Genomic DNA, 27245 nt, shown 5'->3' with positions numbered 1-27245 from the left:
TGTGTGTGTTTCTGTGTGTGTGTGCGGTGTGTGTGTTTGTGTGTGTGTGTGCGGTGTGTGTGTTTCTGTGTGTGTGCGGTGTGTGTGTTTCTGTGTGTGTGCTGTGTGTGCGCGGTGTGTGTGTGCGGTGTGTGTTTCTGTGTGTGTTTCTGTGTGTGTGCGGTGTGTGTGTGCGGTGTGTGTGTGCGGTGTGTGTGTGCGGTGTGTGTGTGTTTCTGTGTGTGTGCGGTGTGTGTGTGTATTTCTGTCTTTGTGTGTGCTTGTGTGTGTCTGGTGTGTGTGTTTATGTATGTGCAGTGTGTGTATGTTTCTGTGTATGTGCAGTGTGCATTTCTGTGTGTGAATGGTGTGTGTGTTTCTGCATGTGTGTTTCAGTGTGTGTCTGGTGTGTGTTGGTAGACAGGAAAGTAGGGTTGAGGTCACAATCAGATCAGCCATGATCTTATCAAATGGCACAGCAGGCTCGAGGGGCCAAATGGCCTACTCCTGCTCTAATTCATATGTGTTCATATGTTTCTCTGTGTGTGTTTCTGTGCGTGTGTGGTCTGTGACATGTGCGTGTTTCTGTGCATGTGTGATCTGTGTGTGTGCAGTGCGTGTGTTTGTGTGTGTGTGTTTTCCAGTCCGTGTGGTGTGTGTGTTTTTGTATGTCTGGTAGGTGTATTTCTGCTTGTGAGTGTTGTGTGTGTTTCTCTGTGTATTTCTGTGTGTGTGTGGTGTGTGTGTGTGGTGTGTATATTTCTGTGTGTGTTTCTGTGTATATTTCTGTGTGTGTGTATATTTCTGTGTGTGTTTCTGTGTGTGTGTTGTGTATATTTCTGTGTGTTTCTGTGCATATTTCTATGTGTGTGGTGTGTGTGTTTGTGTGTGTGGTGTGTATATTTCTGTGTGTGTTTCTGTGTGTGTGGTGTGTCTATTTCTATGTGTGTGGTCTGTATATTTTGTGTGTGTTTCTGTGTATATTTCTGTGTGTGTGGTGTGTATATTTCTGTGTGTGTTTTTGTGTGTGTGGTCTGTATATTTCTGTGTGTTTTTGTGTGTTTTTGTGTGTTTGTGTGGTGTGTATATTTGTGTGTGTTTCTGTGTGTGTGGTGTGTATATCTCTGTGTGTGTTTCTGTGTGTGTGGTGTGTATGTTTCTGTGTGTGTGGTGTGTATATTTCTGTGTGTGTTTCTGTGTGTGTGGTGTGTATATTTCTGTGTGTGTTTCTGTGTGTGTGGTGTGTATATTTCTGTGTGTGTTTCTGTGTGTGTGGTGTGTATATTTCTGTGTGTGTGATGTGTATATTTCTGTGTGTGTTTCTGTGTATATTTCTGTGTGTGGTGTGTATATTTCTCTGTGTGTGTGTATTTCTGTGTGTGTTTCTGTGTGTGTGGTGTGTATATTTCTGTGTGTGTGTATTTCTGTGTGTGTGGTGTGCATATTTCTGTGTGTGTTTCTGTGTGTGTGGTCTGTGTGTTTCTGTGTGTGCAGTGCGTGTGTTTCTGTGTGTGTGGTCTGTGTGTTTCTGTGTGTGTGTATTTCAGTCTGTGTGGTGTGTGTGTTTTTGTATGTCTGGTGGGTGTATTTCTGTGTGTGTGTGGTGTGTGTTTATGTGTGTGTGATTTGTGAGTTTAGGAATGGACAGTGACAAACCTTCAAAGAATTTGGGGAAACCCACTAAAGGTGCAGACACTGAGAGGCAGCGGAGAGTTTGACAGTGCCAGAGGGGACTGAGATTGCTCCATTTTGCCCAGTGCGGACCCTTTGCTCCTCAACATCTCCGAGAGTCGAAGTCAATGGATAGTAAAATTGGGAGTGTAAAATGGGCGGCCGATCTGATCCCGTCAGTTTCTTGCCCAGCGAGTCGTCTTAAAATGTCCCTCAGGACTTGAGCACATAATGCAGGCTTCTATATTCACCCATATAACTAAAATAGCTGCTGGGTTTGCCTTGGTGACTAAAATAATTATACTTCAGAAGGGTTAAATTACGAGGACAGGTTACATAGACTGGGCTTGTATTCCCTCGAGTATAGAAGATTGAGGGGTGATCTAATCGAGGTGTTTAAGGTGATTAAAGGATTTGATAGGGTCGATAGAGAGAAACTATTTCCTCTGGTGGGGGGAGTCCAGAACAAGGGGACATAACCTTAAAATTAGAGCTCGGCCGTTCAGGGGTGATGTCAGGAAGCACTTCTTCACACAAAGGGGAGTGGGAATCTGGAACTCTCTCCCCCAAAAAGCTGTTGAGGCTGGGGGTCAATTGAAAATTTCAAAACTGGGATTGATAGATTTTTGTTAGGTAAAGGGTATTAATAGATATGGAACCAAGGCGGGTAAATGGAGTTAGGATACAGATCAGCCATGATCTAATTGAATGGCGGAACAGGTTCAAGGGGCTGAATATCCTCCTTCTGTTCCTATGTAACAGGATAGAGGGGCTGAATGGCCTCCTCCTGTTCCTATGAAACAGGATCGAGGGGCTGAATGGCCTCCTCCTGTTCCTATGCAACAGGATCGAGGGGCTGAATGGCCTCCTCCTGTTCCTATGAAACAGGATCGAGGGGCTGAATGGCCTCCTCCTGATCCTATGCAACAGGATCGAGGGGCTGAATGGCCTCCTCCTGATCCTATGCAACAGTATCGAGGGGCTGAATGGCCTCCTCCTGTTCCTATGTAACAGGATAGAGGGGCTGAATGGCCTCCTCCTGTTCCTATGCAACAGGATCGAGGGGCTGAATGGCCTCCTCCAGTTGCTTTGTTCCTAATTCACTGTGTGACGCACTCTGAGATGTTTTGGTTTAATGACAGAGATTTATTTATTGTACATTAGTTTGCTGTGTCTTGGCCCACTCGGGAACGTTGACATTCCACAGCTGAGAATGAGACCTCTCTACACTATTAGACGGTTTGGTTTGTACGCCTCTAACCCTGTCCTCTCTCTCACACACCATCGCCTCTCAGGTGGGAGCTGAGATGAAAACGTGACCAGGAGAACTGATTGTCTTCAGCCAAGTATTTATCGCAGCCAAGTTACTCGTCCTGTCGTCCCAGGGAGAACGTGTGAGCCTTGTAGACAAGCGTCAGCCGGTTGAGAGGAGCATGAGGCATCTTGGAGGTGGGGTGCTGTCCCTGTGTCTTCACCTCTGCTTCCTGGCATTGAGCGTGGGTGAGAAGGTCTATCACAGCCGTGACCACTCTGACATCCAAGAGAGGGTGTGGACGAGGGCTCGACCTGTCCTGACTACTGAGTCAGCCCAGGTAGGTCACGGCACAGACAGAGTGCTACAGCAACAACAACCTGCATTTATATAGCGCCTTTAACATAGTAGGCGCTTCACAGGAGCGATTATCAAACAAAATTTGACCCCGAGCCACATAAAGAGACATTAGGACGGGTGATCAAAAGCTTGGTCAAAGAGGTGGGTTTTAAGGAGCGTCTTAAAGGAGGAATCATAGAATCATAGAAAGGTTACAGCACGGAAGGAGACTATTCGGCCCAGCGTATCATGCTGGCTCTTTGAAAGAGCTATCCAATTAGTCCTATTCCCCTGCTCTTTCCCCGTAGCCCTGCAAATTTCTTCCTTCAAGTATTTATCCAATGCCCTTTTGAAAGTTATTATTGAATCTGCTTCCACCGCCCTTTCAGGCAGCGCATTCCAGATCATCACAATTCGCTGTGTAAAAAATGTTTCATGTCACCTCTGACTCTTTTGCCGATCACCTTAAATCTGTGTCCTCTGGTTACCGACCCTCCTGCCACTGGAAACAGTTTCTCCTTATTTACTCTGTCAAAACCCTTCATGATTTTGAACACCTCTATCAAATCTCCCCTTAACCTTCTCTGCTCTAAGGAGAACAATCCCAGCTTCTCCAGTCTCTCCACATAACTGAAGTCCCTCATCCCTGGTACCATTCTAGTAAATCTCCTCTCTAAGGCCTTGACATCCTTCCTAAAGTGCGGTGTCCAGAATTGAACACAATTCTATTCCTTTCTCCTTCGTGTCTTTATCCAGCTTTCCGTTAAATGTATCTATGCTAGTTGTCTCAACTACTCCTTGTGGTAGCGAGTTCCACATTCTCACCACTCTCTGGGTAAAGAAGTTTCTCCTGAATTCCCTATTGGATTTATTGGAGACTCGGCTGCACAGGGGTAAAAGGAATGCAGCTGTTCTCGGGGATTCGATAGTCGGGGGGTCGACAGGCGTTTCTGCAACCGTCGACGTGAGTCTCGCACGGTGTGTTGCCTCCCTGGTGCCAGGGTAAAGGGCATCATGGAGAGGGTGCAGAACATTCCGCAGGGGAGAGGGGAACAGCCAGACGTCGTGGTCCATGTGGGAAACAATGTCATTGGAAGGAAAAGGGTTGAGGTCCTACAGGCAGAGGTTCAGGGGGTAGGGAGGAAGTTAAAAAGCAGGACCTCAAAGTAATCTCTGGATTACTCCCAGTGCAAAGTGCGAGTGAGTATTGGAATAGTAAGACAAGACAGGGTAATGCACGGCTGGAGAAATGGTGCAGGAGGGAGGGCTTCAGATTCCTGGGGCATTGGGAACTGTTCTAGGGCAGGAGGGACCTGTACAAGGTGGACGGGTCACACCTCACCAGAGCTGGGACCAATGTCCTCGCGGGGAGGTCAACCACTGCTGTGGGGGAGGGTTTAAACTAATTTGACAGGAGGATGGGCACCAGGGTGAAACATTAGAGAAGAGAAACAAAGAGCACAGAGGATTGGAAGGGAGAAGTTGTACTAGAGTAAAGAATAGTTCAGAAATAGGAGGGATCAGACTGGCGGCAAATGCAAGGCAGTCTATGAGATTGGAGCGCATGTACATGAATGCACGTAGCGGGGTAAATAAGGTTGGTGAGCTCCAGGCTCAAATCGCCACATGGGCTATGATATAATGGCAATAACAGAGACCTGGCCCAAAGAAGGGGAGGATTAGGTACTTAATATTCATGGCTACAAGGTATTCAGGAAAGATAGGGAAGGAAAGAAAGGAGGAGGGTGGCAGTATTGATCAAAGAAACTATTATAGCACTGGAAAGGGATGATATAGTTGAGAGGTCAAAGACAGAATCTATTTGTCTGGAATTAAGGAACAATAGAGGAGTTACCACACTATTGGGTGCATACTATAGGCCACCAAATAGTGGGAAGAAGATAGAGGAGAATATCTGTAGGCAAATTACAGAAAGATGCAAGAACTATAGAGAAGTGATAATGGGGGACTCAATTGTCCCAATATAGACCGGGATAGTAACAGTGTAAAGGGCAAAGAGGGGAAGGAATTCCTGAAATGTGTTCAAGAAAACTTTCTGGAACAGTATGTTTCCAGCCCAACCAGGAAGGAAACTGTACTGGACCTCGTTCTGGGGACTGAGGTGGGGCAGGTGGAGCATGTTTCAAAGGGGGAGCATTTGGGGAACAGTCATTATAACATCATTAGGTTTATAATAGTTATGGAGAAGGACAAGGAAAAATCAAATGCGAAAATGCTTAACTGGAGGTGGGCTAATTTCAGTGAGTTGAAATTAGATTTTGCCCCGGTGGATTGGAATCAAAAGTTGACAGGCAAAACAGTAACTGAACAATGGGAGACCTTCAGGGAGGAGTTGGTTCGGGTACAGAGTAGACACATCCCTACGAGGGGGAAAGGGCATCCAAAGCTACAGCTCCCTGGAAGACTAAAGATAGAGAGATTAAAATAAAACAGAAAAAGGAGGCTTATGATGAATGTAAGGTTCATAATACAATAGAGAATGAGGCTGAATACAGAAAGTACATAGGAGATCTACAAAAGGGAATGAGAGGGGCAGGGAGAGAGAATGAGAATAGATTAGTGGGTAACATAAAACATATAAATAGTAAAAAGTGTAGTCAAAGGAAATGTGGGACCGATTAGGGACAAAAAAAGAGATCTCCTTGTGGAGGCAGAGGGCGTGGCTGAGGCACTAAATGAATAATCCACATCTGTCTTCACTAGAGAAGAGGATGCTGCCAATATCACAGTAAAGGAGGAGGTAATGGTGATATTGGATGGGATAAAAATAGATAAAGAGGAGGTAATTAAAAGATTGGCAGTACTCAAAGTAGAAAAGTCACCCGGTCCGGATGGGATGCATCCGAGGTTACTGAGGGAAGTAAGGGTGGAAATTGCGGAGACTCTGACCACAATCTTCCAATCCTCCTTAGATATGGGGATGGTGACGGAGGACTGGGGGATTGTAAATGTTACACCCCTGGTCAAAAAAGGGGAGAGAGATAAACCCGACAATTACAGGCCAGACAGCCTAACGTCGGTGGTGGGGAAACTTTTAGAGACAATAATCCGGTCAAAATTAATTTTGGCACTCGGAAAAGTATGGGCTAATAAATGAAAGTCAGCACGGATTTGTTAAAGGAAAATCGTGTTTGACTAATTTGATTGAGTTCTTTGATGAAGTAACGGAGAGGGTTGATGAGGGTAGTGCAGTTGATGTTGTGAATATGGACTTTCAAAAGGCATTTGATAAAGTACCACAGAATAGACTTGTTAGTAAAATTAAAGCCCACGGGATTAAAGGGACAGTGGCAGCGTGGATACCAAACTGACTAAGAGACAGAAAGCAGAGTAGCAGAGAACGGTTGTTTTCCAGACTGGAGGGAAGTTTACAGTGGTGTTCCCCAGGGGTCAGTATTAGGACCACTGATCTTTTTGATATATATTAATGACCTGGACTTGGGTATAATTGCAAAAGACACGAAACTTGGAAATGTAGTAAACAATGTGGAGGATAGTAACAGACTTCAGGAGGACAGAGACAGACTGGTGAAATGGGCAGACACATGGCAGATGAAATTTAACACCGAGAAGTGTGAAGTGATATATTTTGGTGGGAAGAATGAGGAGAGGCAATATAAACTAAATGGTATAATTTTAAAGGGGATGCAGGAACAGAGAGACCTGGGGGTGTGTGTAGACAAATCTTTGAAGGTGGCAGGACAAGTGGAGAAGGCTGTTTAAAAATGCATACGGGATCCTGGGCTTTATTAACAGAGGTATAAGGGGTTAAATTGGTTAACCCCCGAAACCGGGTGTGGGTATCATGATCCGCAATTAACCTGGGCCCAGTGCTCCCGTCAAGGGTTGAGGCGACGATTCCACAACATTCACACTTTCCACCAGCAGGGGGAGCACAAATCTCTTAAAGGCAGGCTGTATCTCTTAAAGGGAGCCGGTACCTGTTACTTGCTAAAAATAAGATACAGGTCTGCACGGAGTCTGAGCGGAGATCAGACATCGCACACGTAAAACACAGATTCAGATCCCATCCCTATGTTTACAAACTGATGAGTTATGTTCAAACATTGAACAAAGGTTGCGCACCACTAAATCCCACATCATCCATCCTGCATGCCAGACCTCGCCAATCTGCCGATCTGAGTTGGTACCAGGCCTGCGAGAGTGCATGCACCAAGGTTCTCTGCTGATGCACTAGAAGCCTTGATGCAAGAGGTGGACAGAAGGAGGGACATCCTATATCCACGGGGGGGGGGGGGGGCAAGAGGCCCTCCAGACATATACTCAAAAGTCAGTGGGAGGCAGCGGGGGACGAAGTCAATGCCAGGCACACAGCATCATGAACATGGATGCAGTGCAGGAAGAAGTTCAATGCTTTGACATGAATGGTCAAGGTGAGTGAGGTCAACTGTCAAGTGGCGTCTCCCACCAACTGCTCCACACACTACACCCCCCTCACCCACATACCAACAAACTCTTTCCATCAGTACGCAACTCTTCCAATCAGATGCTTCCTCTCACCCTGACACATTACCACTGATTCAAGCCGCCCACCCACAACTCACAGGCCACACACACTGGCAGCTATTCAACCATGACAGGCACATCACCCAGACACACGTCCCGCTTTCTTGCAGGAGAAGGTGGCACATATCAGGAGGCAGCAAGTGGCAGTGGCATTTAGCCCCTCGAGCCTGTTCCGCCATTCAATGTGATCATGGTCGACCTGTGACCTAACTCCATATACCCGTCTTATCCCCATATCCCTTAATACCCTTGGTTCACAGAAATCTATCAATCTCAGATTTAACATTCACCAGTGAGCTAGCATCAACTGCCATTTGCAGAAGAGCGTTCCAAACTTCTCCCACCCTTTGCGTGTGGAAGCATTTCCTAACTTCACTCCTGCACGTCCTGGCTCTAAATGCTATGTCCCCGCGTCCTAGGATTGAAGTCGAGGAGACCTCCAAAAACAGTTACAAATCTCTCGGCAGCCAGAAAGTCGCGGATTCATAATCCCGCTCCAGAGACTTGAGCACATAATCTGGGCTGACATTCCCGGTACAGTACTGAGGGAGCGCTGCACTGTCGGAGGTGCTGTCTTTCGAATGAGATGTTAAACGGAGGCCCCGTCTGCCCTCTCGGGTGGACGTAAAAGGTCCCACGGCCACTATTTCGAAGAAGAGCCGGGGAGTTCTAGGCCAATATTTATCCCTCAACCAACACCTCCGAAAAACTGATCATTTTATCTCATTGCTGTTTGTGGGAGCTTGCTGTGTGCAAATTGGCTGTCGCGTTTCCTACATTACAAGAGTGACTGCACTTCAGAAAGTGATTCACTGACTATGAGGTGCTTTGGGGCGTCCTGGGACGTTCTTTGACGCTGACTTTGAGCCTTGTTCACTCTCCGCTCCAGTCCTCCCGTTCTGTCAACACGAAACCTCTCCATCTTACACTCCGTCACTGCCCACGGTTGATTATTCTATGGCGGAGCCCCCACCTCCAGTGGATCCCCTACATTTACAGATCATTGATCTTTGTTTGAATTATTTATTCTTTACGTGGGCAAAATTGGTGCACCAGATGGGTTATTACCACAATCCGGCAGCTTTCATGGTTAGTTTCTGATTTACTCAATTTCACAAGTTGCGATGGGATTGGAACTCATCACCTCTAGGATGAGAGTCTCGTATCAGGACCACCAGGTTCCCATTCCCATCACCTCTCCACCTCCTACAACAACAACCTGCATTTATATAGTGCCTTTAACATAGTACAATGTCCCAAGGCGCTTCACAGGAGCGTTAATCAAACAAAATTTGACACCGAGCCACATAAGGAGATATTAGGACAGGTGACCAAAAGCTTGGTCAAAGAGGGAGGTTTTAAGGAGCGTCTTAAAGGAGGCGAGAGAGGTAGAGAGGTTTAGAAAGGGAATTCCATTCCTTAGGGCCTAGGCAGCTGAAGGCACGGGGTGAAGGGAGTGGGGGATGTACAAAAGGCCACAGTTGGAGGGCGCAGAGTTCTCAGAGACACCTCCCCTATCCTCAGTCTGCCCTATTCCCAACTAACTGGTTAACTACACAGCACCAATTTCATTTTGACTTTTGATGCATTTTTCTGCCTTTTTTTTTAAGGAATATCTCGACAAATATGGGTGGACAGAGCCCGTAAACTGGGAGGACCTGGCCTACCAAGGTGTCTCGGTCCCATTGGATGATGACCCCTCTCCGCTGGACATCTCTGTGCTCCTGCTGGAAGGGCATTACAGCCGCAGGCACTTGAAGGAGCAGGAGGAGTCTCAGGAGATGCAGGCCAAGTACGCCAGTGCACTCCAGAGATTCCAGAAAGCCAATGGCCTTCCTGTCACCGGGATTCTGGACGATGCCACCAAAGATGCCATGAACATGCCTCGTTGTGGAGTCCCGGATCACAAGGCACAGAACAATGACTCCGACACTCTGAATGGCACTCTGGGACGCAGCGCCATTCTGGGCGATAACGCACCAACTGATCAACTCGCAGGACGCGGTAACCTCCCAGCAAATCCGATTGTGAGCCAACCCAAGCGCAGAGAGGCCTCCCACCAGAACACCCAACCTAATGGTTTGGAGATCTCCAGCGAAGACCAATCGAATGGCACAGAGATCTCCAATCACGACCAATCAAATGGCACAGAGGTCTCCGATCAAGGCCAATCGAATGGCACAGGGATCTCCATCCAAAGCCAATCGAATGAGGTGGAGATCTCCAGGGAAGGTGCCATACCCGGCCTGAGCCGCAGAAAGCGCTTCCTAAGGTGGCTCGTGGATAAGATGCGGAGGAAACGAGGCTCCTCAGACTTACTGGATAACACTTTCCCCCTGCTCGCCTTCACAAAGACCAAACTGAAATGGCGGATTCTGGACGAAGGCTACAGCTCGCAGCTGACGATAGACGAACAGAAGATGATCCTAAAATTAGCCTTTCGAATGTGGAGTGAAGTCACCCCCTTGATATTTGAAGAGGACTTGACTTCCCCTGCCTCTGACATAGACATCAAACTGGGATTTGGAACAAGTAAGGAACTCAGTTTTTGCATATCAAAAATATATGTATTGGAATTCAGTGCGTACTCGGGGTCCCTCAGCCCCTTTCATTAAGGCAGATATCAAACACGCCCAGGGCAGGAACATCACGGGTTAGATACAGAGTAAAGCTCCCTCTACACTGTCCCATCAAACACTCCCAGGGCAGGTACAGCACGGGTTAGATACAGAATAAAGGTCCCTCTACACTGTCCCATCAATCACTCCCATGGCAGGTACAGCACGGGTTAGATACAGAGTAAAGCTCCCTCTACACTGTCCCATCAAACACTCCCAGGGCAGGGACAGCACGGGTTCGGTACAGAGTAAAGCTCCCTCTACACTGTCCCATCAAACACTCCCAGGGCAGGTACAGCACGGGTTAGATACAGAGTAAAGCTCCCTCCACACTGTCCCATCAAACACTCCCAGGGCAGGTACAGCATGGGTTAGATACAGAGTAAAGCTCCCTCTACACTGTCCCATCAAACACTCCCAGGGCAGGTACAGCATGGGTTAGGTACAGAGTAAAGCTCCCTCCACACTGTCCCATCAAACACTCCCAGGGCAGGTACAGCACGGGTTAGATACAGAGTAAAGCTCCCTCCACACTGTCCCATCAAACACTCCCAGGGCAGGTACAGCAAGGGTTAGATACAGAGTAAAGCTCCCTCTACACTGTCCCATCAAACACTCCCAGGGCAGGTACAGCACGGGTTAGATACAGAGTAAAGCTCCCTCTACACTGTCGCATCAAACACTCCCAGGGCAGGTACAGCACGGGTTAGATACAGAGTAAAGCTCCCTCGACACTGTCCCATCAAACACTCCCAGGGCAGGTACAGCACGGGTTAGATACAGAGTAAAGCTCCCTCTACACTGTCCCATCAAACACTCCCAGGGCAGGTACAGCACGGGTTAGATACAGAGTAAAGCTCCCTCTACACTGTCCCATCAAACACTCCCAGGGCAGGTACAGCACGGGTTAGATACAGAGTAAAGCTCCCTCTACACTGTCCCATCAAACACTCCCAGGGTCAGGTACAGCACGGGTTAGATACAGAGTAAAGCTCCCTCTACACCAAGCCTGACAGTTTAAGTCACTGTGAGGTGTTTAACCTTTAGGCTAATGGAGTTCACGGTGCTGAAAAGTTGGCTGGATATTTCCGTCCTGAGTGGTGAGGCCATATTTGGAATGGAGTGCTCACGGTTGGATACCCTCCCTTGAGAAAGGATGGGGTGGAGCAGTGAGGAGGATTTGAGAGTGAGGGATCCATGGCAGGTGGTGACAGTCACAGGGTCAACTCGTGTTTGCAGGAGGAATGAACAGATGGGAGTGGACACGAACCAGGTCTGTATACTGATGAGAGGAATGGATAACGTTAATGTAAATCTATCATTTTCGTGGACTGAGAGTGCACAGAGAGAGGACAGTAGTAGAAAGTGAACAAGGCTTAGCATAGCAACATAGGAAGAGGTGGAGGCCATTCAGCCCCTCGAGCCTGTCCCTACCATTCAATTTGATCATGGCTGATCCGTACCTCAACTATACTTGAGGAGACACTGGAGGATTTCCCTCAGGCAACTCCCAGGGTGGCAGGGGGGTAGGGAGGGTTGGGGCCGCGGGGGGGGGGGGGAGTGATGATACGAAGAAAGCTTCGAGGGACTGAACTTATTTTGGGGAAAGAAAAGGCTGAGGAGAGGCAGGACCCAGGTCCGCAAATAAAGAAAGTCGGGAGTAAACCAGATGAAGGTGGGATGGGGGCCCCTGAGTGATGTCCTCGATGGGTAAGCCGCCATTTGGGCATCAGGTGAAGGCGGGCTGGGGCTCCAATGTGATGCCCTCCACGGTAGAATATCCAGCACGGTCTCCAGGCTGGGAGAGTTGCCAAGGGCTGTGACTTCATACCGTGGCAGTTCATTCAGGAGAGGACATCGAGGGGGAAAGCTTCGTGCAACTAATATTGGGGTTAGATAGTTCTCGATGGGTGTATGCAGCCTTTAGACTGATTGCTTCTTCTCCCATTCCCCTCAGAGAGGCACCTCGGCTGCTCGCAGGTTTTCGATGGGACGGGACAGGAGTACGCACATGCCTGGCGTCTAGGAGACGTCCACTTTGATGACGATGAGCATTTTGTCACCCCGTCAAGCAATGAAGGAATCAGCTTACTGACGGTTACTGACGCTCATTTATAATCCATTAAAAACTATCTCAGCATCATCTTCACTTCCTTCCACTGACAGTTTCAATCAGGTCACTTCCTGCTATTAATAGTTTACATCATCACGTTACATCAAAACTACAGCACAGAAACAGGCCATTCGGCCCAACAGGTCTATGCCGGTGTTTATGCTCCACACGAGCCTCCTCCCTCCCTACTTCATCTCACCCTTAGAGCATATCCTTCTATTCCTTTCTCCCTCATGTGTTTACCTGGCTTCCCCTTAAATGTATCGATGCTAATCACCTCAACCACTCCTTGTGGTCGTGAGTTCCACATTCTCACCACTCTCTGGCTAAAGAAGTTTCTCCTGAATTAGCAATTGGATTTATTAGTGACTATTTTAAGTTTGTGACCTCTGGATTTGGACTCCCCCACAAGTGGAAACATCTTCTCCACATCTACCCTATCAAACGCTTTCATAATCTTAAAGACCTCTATCAGGTCACCCCTCAGTCTTCTCTTTTCCAGAGAAAAAAGCCCCAGCCTACTCAATCTTTCCTGATAGGTATAACCTCTCAGTTCTGGTATCATCCTTATGAATCTTTTTTGCACCTTCTCCAGTGCCTCTATATCCTTTCTATAATATGGAGACCAGAACTGTTCACAGTACTCCAAGTGTGGTCTAACCAAGGTTCTATACAAGTTTAACATAACATCTCTGCTTTTCAATTCTATCCCTCTAGAAATGAACCCCAGTGCTTGGTTTGCTTTTTTTATGCCCTTTTTAACCTGCGTCACTACTTTTAATGATTTGTGTATCTGTACCCCAGATCCCTCTGCTCCTCCACCCCATTTGGACTCTTATTATCCAATCAGTATGTGGCCTCCTTATTCTTCCCACCAAAATGCACCACCTCACACTTATATATATTGAAATTTATTTGCCAATTACACGCCCATTCTGCAAGTTTATTAATGTCTTCCTGTATTTTGTCGCAGTTCTCCTCTGTATTAACTATACCCCTCAATTTGGTGTCATCCACAAATTTTGAAATTGTACTTCTGATTCCTGAGTCCAAATCATTTATGTAAATGGTGAACAACAGTGGTCCCAGCACCGATCCCTGTGGAACACCACTTCCCACCTTTTGCCAGTCTGAGTAACTACCTTTAACCCCTACTCTCTGTTTTCTGTTTTGTTGCCAGCTTACTATCCATTCTGCTACTTGTCCCCTGAGTCCACATACTCTGACCTTAGTCATGTGTCCACTATGTGGTACCTTATCAAATGCCTTTTGAAAATCCAAATATATTACATCTACTACATTACCCTGGTCTACTCTCTGTTAATTCTTCAAAGAATTCATTAAGGTTGGTCAAGCATGACCTTCCCTTCTGAAACCTGTGCTGACTATTCTTTATTATATTTTCATTCTCTAGATGTTTTTCTGTTACATCTTTGAGTAAAGATTCCATTATCTTTCCCACCACCGATGTTAAGCCAATTGGTCTATAGTGCCCTGGCTTTTCCTGCTATTAATAGTTTCAAGAGGTCACTTCCTGCCACAGCCAGTTTCAATGAGCTCACTTCCTGCCACAGCCAGTTTCTATGAGGTCACTTCCTGATATTATTAGCTTCTATCAGATAACTTCCTGCTATTATTAGTTTCTATCAGATCACTTCCTGATATTATTAGATTCTATCAGATCACTTCCTGATATTATTAGATTCTATCAGGTCACTTCCTGCTATTAATAGTTTCAATCAGATCACTTCCTGATATTATTAGATTCTATCAGATCACTTCCTGATATTATTAGTTTCTATCAGGTCACTTCCTGCTATTAATAGTTTCAATCAGATCACTTCCTGATATTATTAGATTCTATCAGATCACTTCCTGATATTATTAGTTTCTATCAGGTCACTTCCTGATATTATTAGAGAGAGAGAGTTATACAGCACGGATAGAGGCCCTTCGGCCCATCGTGTCCGCGCCGGCCATCAAGCCCTGTCTACTCTAATCCCATATTTAGATTCTATCAGGTCACTTCCTGCTATTAATAGTTTCAATCAGATCACTTCCTGATATTATTAGATTCTATCAGGTCACTTCCTGATATTATTAGATTCTATCAGGTCACTTCCTGCTATTAATAGTTTCAATCAGGTCACTTCCTGATATTATTAGATTCTATCAGGTCACTTCCTGATATTATTAGCTTCTATCAGGTCACTTCCTGCTATTAATAGTTTCAATCAGATCACTTCCTGATATTATTAGATTCTATCAGGTCACTTCCTGATATTATTAGATTCTATCAGGTCACTTCCTGATATTATTAGTTTCTATCAGGTCACTCCCTGCTATTAATAGTTTCAATCAGATCACTTCCTGCTGTTAATAGTTTCAATCAGGTCACTCCCTGCTGTTAATAGTTTCAATCAGGTCACTTCCTGATATTATTAGCTTCTATCAGGTCACTTCCTGATATTATTAGATTCTATCAGGTCACTTCCTGATATTATTAGCTTCTATCAGGTCACTTCCTGCTATTAATAGTTTCAATCAGATCACTTCCTGATATTATTAGATTCTATTAGGTCACTTCCTGATATTATTAGATTCTATCAGGTCACTTCCTGATATTATTAGTTTCTATCAGGTCACTCCCTGCTATTAATAGTTTCAATCAGATCACTTCCTGCTGTTAATAGTTTCAATCAGGTCACTCCCTGCTGTTAATAGTTTCAATCAGGTCACTTCCTGATATTATTAGCTTCTATCAGGTCACTTCCTGATATTATTAGTTTCTATCAGGTCACTTCCTGCTATTAATAGTTTCAATCAGGTCACTTCCTGCTATTAATAGTTTCAATCAGGTCACTTCCTGATATTATTAGTTTCTATCAAGTCACTTCCTGCTATTATTCGTTTCAGGTCATTTCCTGCCACTGACAGTTCCTAAGATCACTTCCTCCTAGTCAGGTGACATCCTGATATCGAAAGTTTCTATCAGCTCATTTCCTGTCAATGATCAGTAAAGTAAAACTGACAGGATGCGATGATCCAATTCGACTGTCAATACGCAGTGTAGGACACAGTGTAAACCTAATGATCCTTGGGCAAAGGCTTGACATTAGTCGCAAATTTGAAGTATAAAATCTTACAGCACAGAAGGTGGCCATTCGGCCCGTTGTGCCTGTGCCGGCTCTTTGAAAGAGCTATCCGATTAGTCCCACTCCCCCGCTTTTTCCCCCATAGCCTGAATTAATTCTCCTGGAGTCATGAAGATGTGGAATAGTCACAGATAAAGCAATTCACACTGCAATGGTCAGCTCCGTTAAAAGGAAGTTGACACATTTGAGCTCAAGGAGGGGATTGAGGGTGAGAAGGGTCATCACCGATAGAAACTGTCAAATGCTGTGTGGAACGGGAGGGTTCGTGAGCTGCGATGAGCAGGGGAAAGTCATGGGAAGGGAGGCAACCCATCAGATGTAGGACTGTAAGAGTGAGGTTTGTGGGTAATGCGGAGTTTTACTTGACGTATCACTGAGGATCGGAGAGGGCCACACAAACCCTTCCTCCGGAGCTCACAAACCCTTCCTCCAGAGCTCACAAACCCTTCCTCCAGAGCTCACAAACCCTTCTCCAGAGCTCACAAACCCTTCTCCAGAGCTCACAAACCCTTCCTCCAGAGCTCACAAACCCTTCCTCTAGAGCTCACAAACCCTTCCTCCAGAGCTCACAAACCCTTCCTCCAGAGCTCACAAACCCTTCTCCAGAGCTCACAAACCCTTCTCCAGAGCTCACAAACCCTTCCTCCAGAGCTCACAAACCCTTCCTCCAGAGCTCACAAACCCTTCCTCCAGAGCTGACAAACCCTTCCTCTAGAGCCCACAAACCCTTCTCCAGAGCTCACAAACCCTTCCTCTAGAGCTCACAAACCCTTCCTCCGGAGCTCACAAACCCTTCCTCCGGAGCTCACAAACCCTTCTCTAGAGCCCACAAACCCTTCTCCAGAGCTCACAAACCCTTCCTCCGGAGCTCACAAACCCTTCCTCCGGAGCTCACAAACCCTTCTCTAGAGCCCACAAACCCTTCCTCCAGAGCCCAAAAACCCTTCCTCCAGAGCTCACAAACCCTTCTCTAGAGCCCACAAACCCTTCCTCTAGAGCTCACAAACCCTTCCTCCGGAGCTCACAAACCCTTCCTCCAGAGCTCACAAACCCTTCCTCCAGAGCTCACAAACCCTTCTCCAGAGCTCACAAACCCTTCCTCCGGAGCTCACAAACCCTTCCTCTAGAGCCCACAAACCCTTCCTCTAGAGCTCACAAACCCTTCCTCCGGAGCTCACAAACCCTTCCTCCGGAGCTCACAAACCCTTCCTCCGGAGCTCACAAACCCTTCCTCTAGAGCTCACAAACCCTTCCTCCAGAGCTCACAAACCCTTCCTCCAGAGCTCACAAACCCTTCCTCCAGAGCTCACAAACCCTTCCTCCAGAGCTCACAAACCCTTCTCCAGAGCTCACAAACCCTTCCTCCAGAGCTCACAAACCCTTCTCCAGAGCTCACAAACCCTTCTCCAGAGCTCACAAACCCTTCCTCCAGAGCTGACAAACCCTTCTCCAGAGCTCACAAACCCTTCCTCTAGAGCCCACAAACCCTTCTCCAGAGCTCACAAACCCTTCCTCTAGAGCTCACAAACCCTTCCTCCGGAGCTCACAAACCCTTCCTCCGGAGCTCACAAACCCTTCTCTAGAGCCCACAAACCCTTCTCCAGAGCTCACAAACCCTTCCTCCGGAGCTCACAAACCCTTCCTCCGGAGCTCACAAACCCTTCTCTAGAGCCCACAAACCCTTCCTCCAGAGCCCAAAAACCCTTCCTCCAGAGCCCACAAACCCTTCCTCCAGAGCTCACAAACCCTTCCTCCGGAGCTCACAAACCCTTCCTCCAGAGCTCACAAACCCTTCCTCCAGAGCTCACAAACCCTTCTCTAGAGCCCACAAACCCTCCCTCTAGAGCCCACAAACCCTTCCTCCAGAGCTCAAAAACCCTTCCTCTAGAGCCCACAAACCCTTCCTCTAGAGCTCACAAACCCTTCCTCCGGAGCTCACAAACCCTTCCACCAGAGCCCACAAACCCTCCCTCCAGAGCTCACAAACCCTTCCTCCAGAGCTCACAAACCCTTCTCCAGAGCTCACAAACCCTTCCTCCAGAGCTGACAAACCCTTCTCCAGAGCCCACAAACCCTCCCTCTAGAGCCCACAAACCCTTCCTCCAGAGCTCAAAAACCCTTCCTCTAGAGCCCACAAACCCTTCCTCCGGAGCTCACAAACCCTTCCTCCGGAGCTCACAAACCCTTCTCTAGAGCCCACAAACCCTTCCTCCAGAGCTCACAAACCCTTCTCTAGAGCCCACAAACCCTTCCTCCAGAGCCCAAAAACCCTTCCTCCAGAGCTCACAAACCCTTCTCTAGAGCCCACAAACCCTTCCTCCAGAGCCCAAAAACCCTTCCTCCAGAGCCCAAAAACCCTTCCTCCAGAGCTCACAAACCCTTCCTCCGGAGCTCACAAACCCTTCTCCAGAGCTCACAAACCCTTCGTCCGGAGCTCACAAACCCTTCCTCCAGAGCTCACAAACCCTTCCTCCGGAGCTCACAAACCCTTCCTCCGGAGCTCACAAACCCTTCCTCCGGAGCTCACAAACCCTTCCTCCGGAGCTCACAAACCCTTCCTCCGGAGCTCACAAACCCTTCCTCCGGAGCTCACAAACCCTTCCTCCGGAGCTCACAAACCCTTCCTCCGGAGCTCACAAACCCTTCCTCCGGAGCTCACAAACCCTTCCTCCGGAGCTCACAAACCCTTCCTCCGGAGCTCACAAACCCTTCCTCCAGAGCTCACAAACCCTTCCTCCAGAGCTCACAAACCCTTCTCCAGAGCTCACAAACCCTTCCTCCAGAGCTCAATACATTGAGAGCCTTCCCCGATATTATTGATCTCTCAGTTGTCACCTTTGCTCTGTTGAATTCTGATTTGATTTCTTCTTCCTCAAAAGGTGGCTGTTCATGAAATCGGGCATGTCCTAGGATTGCCTCACATCAGACGCCCCGGCTCCATAATGCACCCAAATTACATCCCACAGGATTCAAAAGACCTGGAGCTGGACTGGCACGACAGGAAGGCCATTCAGCAGATATACGGTGCGTTATACGAGACATTGAGTGGTGTCAGCAATCAATGAGTTCATCAAACATCACATTGATTGAATGAATGATTGATTGGTTGATTGGTTTAATAGATCATTGACTTATTGATTGTTTGGCTGGTTGATTGAATGATTGGTTGGTTAGTTAAACACTTCCTTGGTTTGATAAGTCATTGTCTGGATGTTTGGTTGGCTAGTTAACTGATTTGCTGGTTAGTGCGAACCTTGTCTCAGTGGGTTGCACTCTCACCTCTGAGTTGGAAGGTCGTGGGTTCAAACTCCACTCCAGAGACTTGAGCCCATAATCCAGGCTGACACTCCCAGTGAAGTACTGAGGGAGTGCTGCACTGTCGGAGGGTCAGTACTGAGGGAATGCTGCACTGTCGGAGGGTCAGTACTGAGGGAGCGCTGCACTGTCGGAGGGTCAGTACTGAGGGAGCGCCGCACTGTCGGAGGGTCAGTACTGAGGGAGTGCTGCACTGTCGGAGGGTCAGTACTGAGGGAATGCTGCACTGTCGGAGGGTCAGTACTGAGGGAGCGCTGCACTGTCGGAGGGTCAGTACTGAGGGAATGCTGCACTGTCGGAGGGTCAGTACTGAGGGAGTGCTGCACTGTCGGAGGGTCAGTACTGAGGGAATGCTGCACTGTCGGAGGGTCAGTACTGAGGGAGTGCTGCACTGTCGGAGGGTCAGTACTGAGGGAGTGCTGCACTGTCGGAGGGTCAGTACTGAGGGAGTGCTGCACTGTCGGAGGGTCGGTACTGCACTGTCGGAGGGTCGGTACTGAGGGAGCGCCGCACTGTCGGAGGGTCGGTACTGAGAGAGCACCGCACTGTCGGAGGGTCGATACTGAGGGAGCGCCGCACTGTCGGAGGGTCGGTACTGAGGGAGCGCCGCACTGTCGGAGGGTCGGTACTGAGGGAGCGCCGCACTGTCGGAGGGTCGGTACTGAGAGAGCGCCGCACTGTCGGAGGGTCGGTACTGAGGGAGCGCCGCACTGTCGGAGGGTCGGTACTGAGGGAGCGCCGCACTGTCGGAGGGTCGGTACTGAGGGAGCGCCGCACTGTCGGAGGGTCGGTACTGAGGGAGCGCCGCACTGTCGGAGGGTCGGTACTGAGGGAGCGCCGCACTGTCGGAGGGTCGGTACTGAGGGAGCGCCGTACTGTCGGAGGGTCAGTACCGAGGGAGCGCCGCACTGTCGGAGGGTCAGTACCGAGGGAGCGCCGCACTGTCGGAGGGTCAGCACTGAGGGAGCGCCGCACCGTCGGAGGGTCAGCACTGAGGGAACGCCGCACCGTCGGAGGGTCAGCACTGAGGGAGCGCCGCACCGTCGGAGGGTCAGCACTGAGGGAGCGCCACACCGTCGGAGGGGCAGCACTGAGGGAGTGGTGCACTGACAGAGGGGCAGCACTGAGGGAATGGTGCACTGTCAGAGGTGCCGTCTTTCAGATGAGACATTAAACCGAGGCCCCGTCTGTCCTCTCAGGCCAATGTAAAAGATCCCGTGGCAATATTTTGAAGAAGAGCAGGGGAGTTCTCCCTGGTGTCCTGGGCAATATTTATCCCTCAACCAACATCACTAAAACAGATGATCTGGTCATACATACAAATTAAGAGCAAGAGGAGGCCATTTGGCCCCTTGAGCCTGCTCTGCCATTTGATAAGATCATGGCTGATCTGATTGTGACCTCAACCCTACTTTCCCATCTACCTACTATAACCTTTGACTCCCTTGTTAATCAGGAATCGATCTAACTCAGCCTTAAAAATATTCAGTGACCCTGCCTCCACCGCTCTCTGGGGAAGGGAGTTCCACAGACTCACGACCCTCTGAGAGAAAAGATTTCTCCTCATCTCCGTCTTAAATGGGAGACCCCCTCATTTTTAAACTGTGGCCCCTAGTTCTAGTCTCTCCCACAAGGGGAAACATCCTCTCAGCATCTACCCCTTCATTCTTCTAAACTCCAGTGTATACAGGCCCAACTTGTCCAACCTTTCCTCATAAGATAATCCTCTCATCCCAGCAATCAGTCGAGTGAACCTTCTCTGAACCACCTCCAAAGCAATTATGTCCTTAAATAAGGAGACTAAAACTGCACACAGTATTCTAGATGTGGTCTCACCAATGCCCTGTACAACTGTAGCAAAACATCTCCACTTTTATATTCCATTCCCCTTGCAATAAATGACAACATTCCATTTGCCTTCCTAATCACTTGCTGTACCTGCATACTAACTTTTTGTGATTCATGTACTAGGACACCCAGATCCCTCTGTACCTCAGAGTTCTGCAATCTCTCTCTCCATTTAAATAATATATTGCTTTTCTATTCCTCCTGTCAAAGTGGACAAGTTCACATTATCTCACATTATACTCCATCTGCCAAATTTTTGCCCACTCACTTAACCTATCTATATCCCTTTACAGACTCCTAATGTCCTCTTCGCAACTTACTTTCCTACCTACCTTTGTGTCATCAGCAAATTTAGCAACCATACATTCGATCCCTTCATCCAAGTCATTGATATAGATTGTAAATAGTTGAGGCCCAAGCACTGATCCCTGTGGCACTCCACTCGTTACATCTTGCCAAGCTGAAAATGACCCATTTATGCCTACTCTCTGTTTCCTGTTAGCTAACCAATCCTTTATCCATGCTAATATGTTACCCCCTACACCATGAGCTCTTACTCTGTGTAGCAGCCTTTGATGTGGCACCTTGTCAAAAGCCTTCTGGAAATCCAAGTACACAGCATCCACAGGATCCCCTTTATCCACGTTGCTTGTTACTTCCTCATCATCACATTGCTGTTTGTGGGATCTTGCTGTGCACAATTTGTCTGCCGCGTTTCCTACATTACAACAGTCAAAAAGTACTTCATTGTCTGTAAAATGCTCTGGGACGTCCTGGTAAATGCAACTTGATGATTGCTTTGCTATTTTAATACCTTGTTGATTGGCTGACTGACTGATTTTCTGGCCGGTAGGTTTTATCATGCCTTGCCTGGTTTGTCAGTTGCCTGGCTGATTTGCTTTAGGTTTGTTCGTTGATTTGCTGGTTAGTTGATGAGCTAATTAATTGGCTGGTTTTCTGCTTAGTTGGATACCTGGTCCAGTTAATAATTAATTGACTATCTGGTAATATATTACTTGGATGAAAATTGGGTCGGCTTTTCAAAGGCTTTATATAACCCAGTAGATCACAAAGGGGATTTCACATCCTCTCTAGAATCATCAACAAACTCTGCAAGTCCCAATACAACCTGTACTAGGTAACCAAGGCAAATCTATCAGCCTGAACAGATTTCCTAATGCGATCTATTGGTGTCTGAAAATCTATGGTCTTATTAATTAAAAGAAAGTGTAATTGACATAAAAACTGGGAGTGAGTTACAGGCTGGAATCTAATCGAGGGGTTCGGGGGGTTTATATATAGAATAACAGATACCCAGGAGTGAGTTACAGGCTGGAATCTAATCGAGGGGTTCGGGGGGGTTTATATACAGAATACCAGATACCCGGGAGTGAGTTACAGGCTGGAATCTAATCGAGGGGTTCGGGGGGTTTATATGTAGAATAACAGATACCCGGGAGTGAGTTACAGGCTGGAATCTAATCGAGGGGTTCGGGGGGTTTATATATAGAATACCAGATACCCGGGAGTGAGTTACAGGCTGGAATCTAATCGAGGGGTTCGGGGGGTTTATATATAGAATAACAGATACCCGGGAGTGAGTTACAGGCTGGAATCTAATCGAGGGGTTCAGGGGGTTTATATATGGAATAACAGTTACCTGGGAGTGAGTTACAGACTGGAATCTAATCGAGGGGTTCGGGGGGTTTATATATAGAATAACAGATACCCGGGAGTGAGTTACAGACTGGAATCTAACCGAGGGGTTCGGGGGGTTTATATATAGAATAACAGATACCCGGGAGTGAGTTACAGGCTGGAATCTAATTGAGGGGTTCAGGGGGGTTATATATAGAATAACAGATACCCGGGAGTGAGTTACAGACTGGAATCTAATTGAGGGGTTCGGGGGGGTTTATATATAGAATAACAGATACCCGGGAGTGAGTTACAGGCTGGAATCTAATCGAGGGGTTCGGGGGGTTTATATATAGAATAACAGATACCCGGGAGTGAGTTACAGGCTGGAATCTAATCGAGGGGTTCGGGGGGTTTATATATAGAATAACAGATACCCGGGAGTGAGTTACAGGCTGGAATCTAATCGAGGGGTTCAGGGGGGTTTATATATCGAATAACAGATACCCGGGAGTGAGTTACAGGCTGGAATCTAATCGAGGGGTTTCTTTGACAGACCAAACACTCTGCTTTCATTTCCAAAGTCAATGATACAAACTGAACCATTAGATTGGGATTCCAATGTTCGAGATTTGAAAGCCTGTCTGATGTTTTAGTCGATTTGTGCTATGGATTCTCTACTGAATTTGCACCAGAGATTATATTTGAATCGTTCGATGTAGTGGGGGCCGGTGCGTAGTGCATGGTGCGATGTGCGGTGTGTGGTGAGTGGTGCGCGGTGCACGGTTTGCCGTGAGTGGTGCGGTGCACGGTTTGCCGTGAGTGGTGTGTGGTGCGATGCACGGTTTGCCGTGCATGGTTTGCGGTGAGTGGTGCGCGGTGCCTGGTGCTCTAGCGTGGTAAGGTGCTGATCATATCCCTCAATCCCCCCGATTTTCCAATCTCACACCAGCTGCCAGCAGATACATAAGAACATAAGAAATAGGAGCAGGAGTAGGCCAATCGGCCCCTCCAGCCTGCTCCACCATTCAATAAGATCATGGCTGATCTGATCCTAACCTCAAATCTAAATTCATGTCCAATTTCCTGCCCGCTCCCCGTAACCCCTAATTCCCTTTACTTCTAGGAAACTGTCTATTTCTGTTTTAAATTTATTCAATGATGTAGCTTCCACAGCTTCCTGGGGCAGCAAATTCCACAGACCTACTACCCTCTGAGTGAAGAAGTTTCTCCTCATCTCAGTTTTGAAAGAGCAGCCCCTTATTCTAAGATTATGCCCCCTAGTTCTCGTTTCACCCATCCTTGGGAACATCCTTACCGCATCCACCCGATCAAGCCCCTTCACAATCTTATATGTTTCAATAAGATCGCCTCTCATTCTTCTGAACTCCAATGAGTAGAGTCCCAATCTACTCAACCTCTCCTCATATGTCCGCCCCCTCATCCCCGGGATTAACCGAGTGAACCTTCTTTGTACTGCCTCGAGAGCAAGTATGTCTTTTCTTAAGTATGGACACCAAAACTGTATGCAGTATTCCAGGTGCGGTCTCACCAATACCTTATATAACTGCTCATGATGTGGAGATGCCGGTGATGGACTGGGGTTGACAATTGTAAACAATTTTACAACACCAAGTTATAGTCCAGCAATTTTATTTTAAATTCACAAGCTTTCGGAGGCTACCTCCTTCGTCAGGTGAACGATGTGAAAATTTGTGAATTTAAAATAAAATTGCTGGACTATAACTTGGTGTTGTAAAATTGTTTACAATTATATAACTGCAGCAATACCTCCGTTTTTATATTCTATCCCCCTAGCAATAAAAGCCAACATTTATCCCAACTCTCTGCTTTCTGTTAGATAACCAATCCTCCACCCATGCCAGAATATCCACCTGTAGAGACAGGGGTCTAACTTCACGGAGCAACTCCTCTTTTTTGTAATGTGGGCGTCGCTGGCGAGGCCGGCATTTATTGCCCATCCCTAATTACCCTTGAGAAGGTGGTGGTGAGCCGCCTTCTTGAACCGCTGCAGTCCGTGTGGTGAAGGTTCTCCCACAGTGCTGTTAGGAAGGGAGTTCCAGGATTTTGACCCGGCGACAATGAAGGAACGGCCGATATATTTCCAAGTCGGGATGGTGTGTGACTTGGAGGGGAATGTGCAGGTGGTGTTGTTCCCATGTGCCTGCTGCTCTTGTCCTTCTAGGTGGTAGAGGTCGCGGGTTTGGGAGGTGCTGTCGAAGAAGCCTTGGCGAGTTGCTGCAGTGCATCCTGTGGATGGTACACACTGCAGCCTCGGTGCGCCGGTGGTGAAGGGAGTGAATGTTTAGGGTGGTGGATGGGGTGCCAATCAAACGGGCTGCTTTGACCTGGATGGTGTCGAGCTTCTTGCGCTAGTCCTGCAGGTCAAGGGAAGAGCTCCGTTATGAGGGGCCTGGGAGTAAGTTACTCGTCTCCTTTGCCAGCCAGGTTGGGCAGAACCCAAGAGAAATCAAAGCGGTTAAAAAGTAAAGAGTGAATCTCCATGGGGGTTCCATGCACAGCACTGAGCTGAAATGTCCACTTGTGTCTCCTGTTCATCCTTCAAGGGGTTTGTGAAGGAAGCTTCAACACAGTGTTTGACTGGGTCCGGAGAGAGGAGAATGAGTTTGGTGAGGTGACTTACCGCTTCAACACCTACTTTTTGCGACGCAATTGGTACTGGATGTACGAGAACCGTTTCAACAGGACCCGCTACGGAGATCCCATTCCATTGGTCGTAGGGTGGCGTGGTCTCCCGCCCTCCGACATGGATGGGTTCGTTCACATCTGGACATGGAATAAGGATACAACACTGTTCTTTAAAGGTGAGGCCTTGTTCTTATTCGTTCTCGGGATGTGGGCATCGCTGGCAAGGCCAGCATTTATTGCCCATCCCTAGTTGCCCTGAGAAGGGGCAGTGAACTGAGTGGCTTTCCAGGCCAGGCCTCTGGGTTGCTAGTCCAATAACATAATTACTGCACTACCGTACCCTAAAGTAAATGGTGAGCCCTGCCCCATATAGAATCCCACTGAACCCAACCCCTCAATTTCACTCCCATTGTATAGAATCCCAATGGACCAATCCCCTTCCCCTTCACTCCGACTGTATAGAATCCAATGGACCAATCCCCTTCCCCTTCACTCCGACTGTATAGAATCCAATGGACCAATCCCCTTCCCCTTCACTCCGACTGTATAGGATTCAATGGACCAATCCCCTTCCCCTTCACTCCGACTGTATAGAATCCAATGGACCAATCCCCTTCCCCTTCACTCCGACTGTATAGAATCCAATGGACCAATCCCCCTTCCCCTTCACTCCGACTGTATAGAATCCAATGGACCAATCCCCCTTCCCCTTCACTCCGACTGTATAGAATCCAATGGACCAATCCCCTTCCCGTTCACTCCGACTGTATAGAATCCAATGGACCAATCCCCTTCCCGTTCACTCCGACTGTATAGAATCCAATGGACCAATCCCCTTCCCCTTCACTCCGACTGTATAGAATCCAATGGACCAATCCTCTTCCCGTTCACTCCAACTGTATAGAATCCAATGGACCAATCCCCTTCCCGTTCACTCCGACTGTATAGAATCCAATGGACCAATCCCCTTCCCCTTCACTCCGACTGTATAGAATCCAATGGACCAATCCCCTTCCCCTTCCCCTTCACTCCGACTGTATAGAATCCAATGGACCAATCCCCTTCCCCTTCACTCCGACTGTATAGGATTCAATGGACCAATCCCCTTCCCCTTCACTCCGACTGTATAGAATCCAATGGACCAATCCCCTTCCCCTTCACTCCGACTGTATAGAATCCAATGGACCAATCCCCCTTCCCCTTCACTCCGACTGTATAGAATCTAATGGACCAATCCCCTTCCTCTTCACTCCGACTGTATAGAATCCAATGGACCAATCCCCTTCCCCTTCACTCCGACTGTATAGAATCCAATGGACCAATCCCCCTTCCCGTTCACTCCGACTGTTTCGAATCCAATGGACCAATCCGCTTCCCCTTCACTCCGACTGTATAGAATCCAATGGACCAATCCCCCTTCCCGTTCACTCCGACTGTTTCGAATCCAATGGACCAATCCCCTTCCCCTTCACTCCGACTGTATAGAATCCAATGGACCAATCCCCTTCCCCTTCACTCCGACTGTATAGAATCCAATGGAGCAATCCCCTTCCCCTTCACTCCGACTGTATAGAATCCAATGGACCAATCCCCCTTCCCCTTCACTCCGGCTGTATAGAATCCAATGGACCAATCCCCTTCCCCTTCACTCCGACTGTATAGAATCCAATGGACCAATCCTCTTCCCCTTCACTCCGGCTGTATAGAATCCAATGGACCAATCCCCCTTCCCGTTCACTCCGACTGTATAGAATCCAATGGACCAATCCCCTTCCCCTTCACTCCGACTGTATAGAATCCAATGGACCAATCCTCTTCCCCTTCACTCCGGCTGTATAGAATCCAATGGACCAATCCCCTTCCCCTTCACTCCGACTGTATAGAATCCAATGGACCAATCCCCTTCCCCTTCACTCCGACTGTATAGAATCCAATGGACCAATCCCCCTTCCCCTTCACTCCGGCTGTATAGAATCCAATGGACCAATCCCCTTCCCCTTCACTCCGGCTGTATAGAATCCAATGGACCAATCCCCTTCCCCTTCACTCCGACTGTATAGAATCCAATGGACCAATCCCCCTTCCCGTTCACTCCGACT

The 27245-nt window shown here is 47.9% G+C and overlaps 1 protein-coding gene across 1 annotated transcript in view; it reads left to right on the top strand.

Annotated features, from left to right (window-relative positions):
• The window catches only part of LOC137322321 (matrix metalloproteinase-21-like), a 49098-nt gene that overhangs the window by 18569 nt on the left and 3284 nt on the right, over positions 1-27245 (top strand). Inside the window, exons 2-6 of the mRNA XM_067985343.1 lie at positions 2946-3242; positions 9400-10321; positions 12365-12504; positions 18555-18699; positions 25065-25322. Of these exons, the coding sequence (XP_067841444.1) occupies positions 3084-3242; positions 9400-10321; positions 12365-12504; positions 18555-18699; positions 25065-25322 (1624 nt within the window). The 5' untranslated portion in view covers positions 2946-3083. The remainder of the gene's footprint in view (positions 1-2945; positions 3243-9399; positions 10322-12364; positions 12505-18554; positions 18700-25064; positions 25323-27245) is intronic.

Source organism: Heptranchias perlo, chromosome 1 (genome assembly GCF_035084215.1).
Source record: "Heptranchias perlo isolate sHepPer1 chromosome 1, sHepPer1.hap1, whole genome shotgun sequence".
In the NCBI taxonomy this organism is placed as follows: domain Eukaryota; kingdom Metazoa; phylum Chordata; class Chondrichthyes; order Hexanchiformes; family Hexanchidae; genus Heptranchias; species Heptranchias perlo.
The sequence above is the reverse complement of the archived record's forward strand: the minus strand, read 5'-3'. Positions and strand labels throughout refer to the sequence as shown.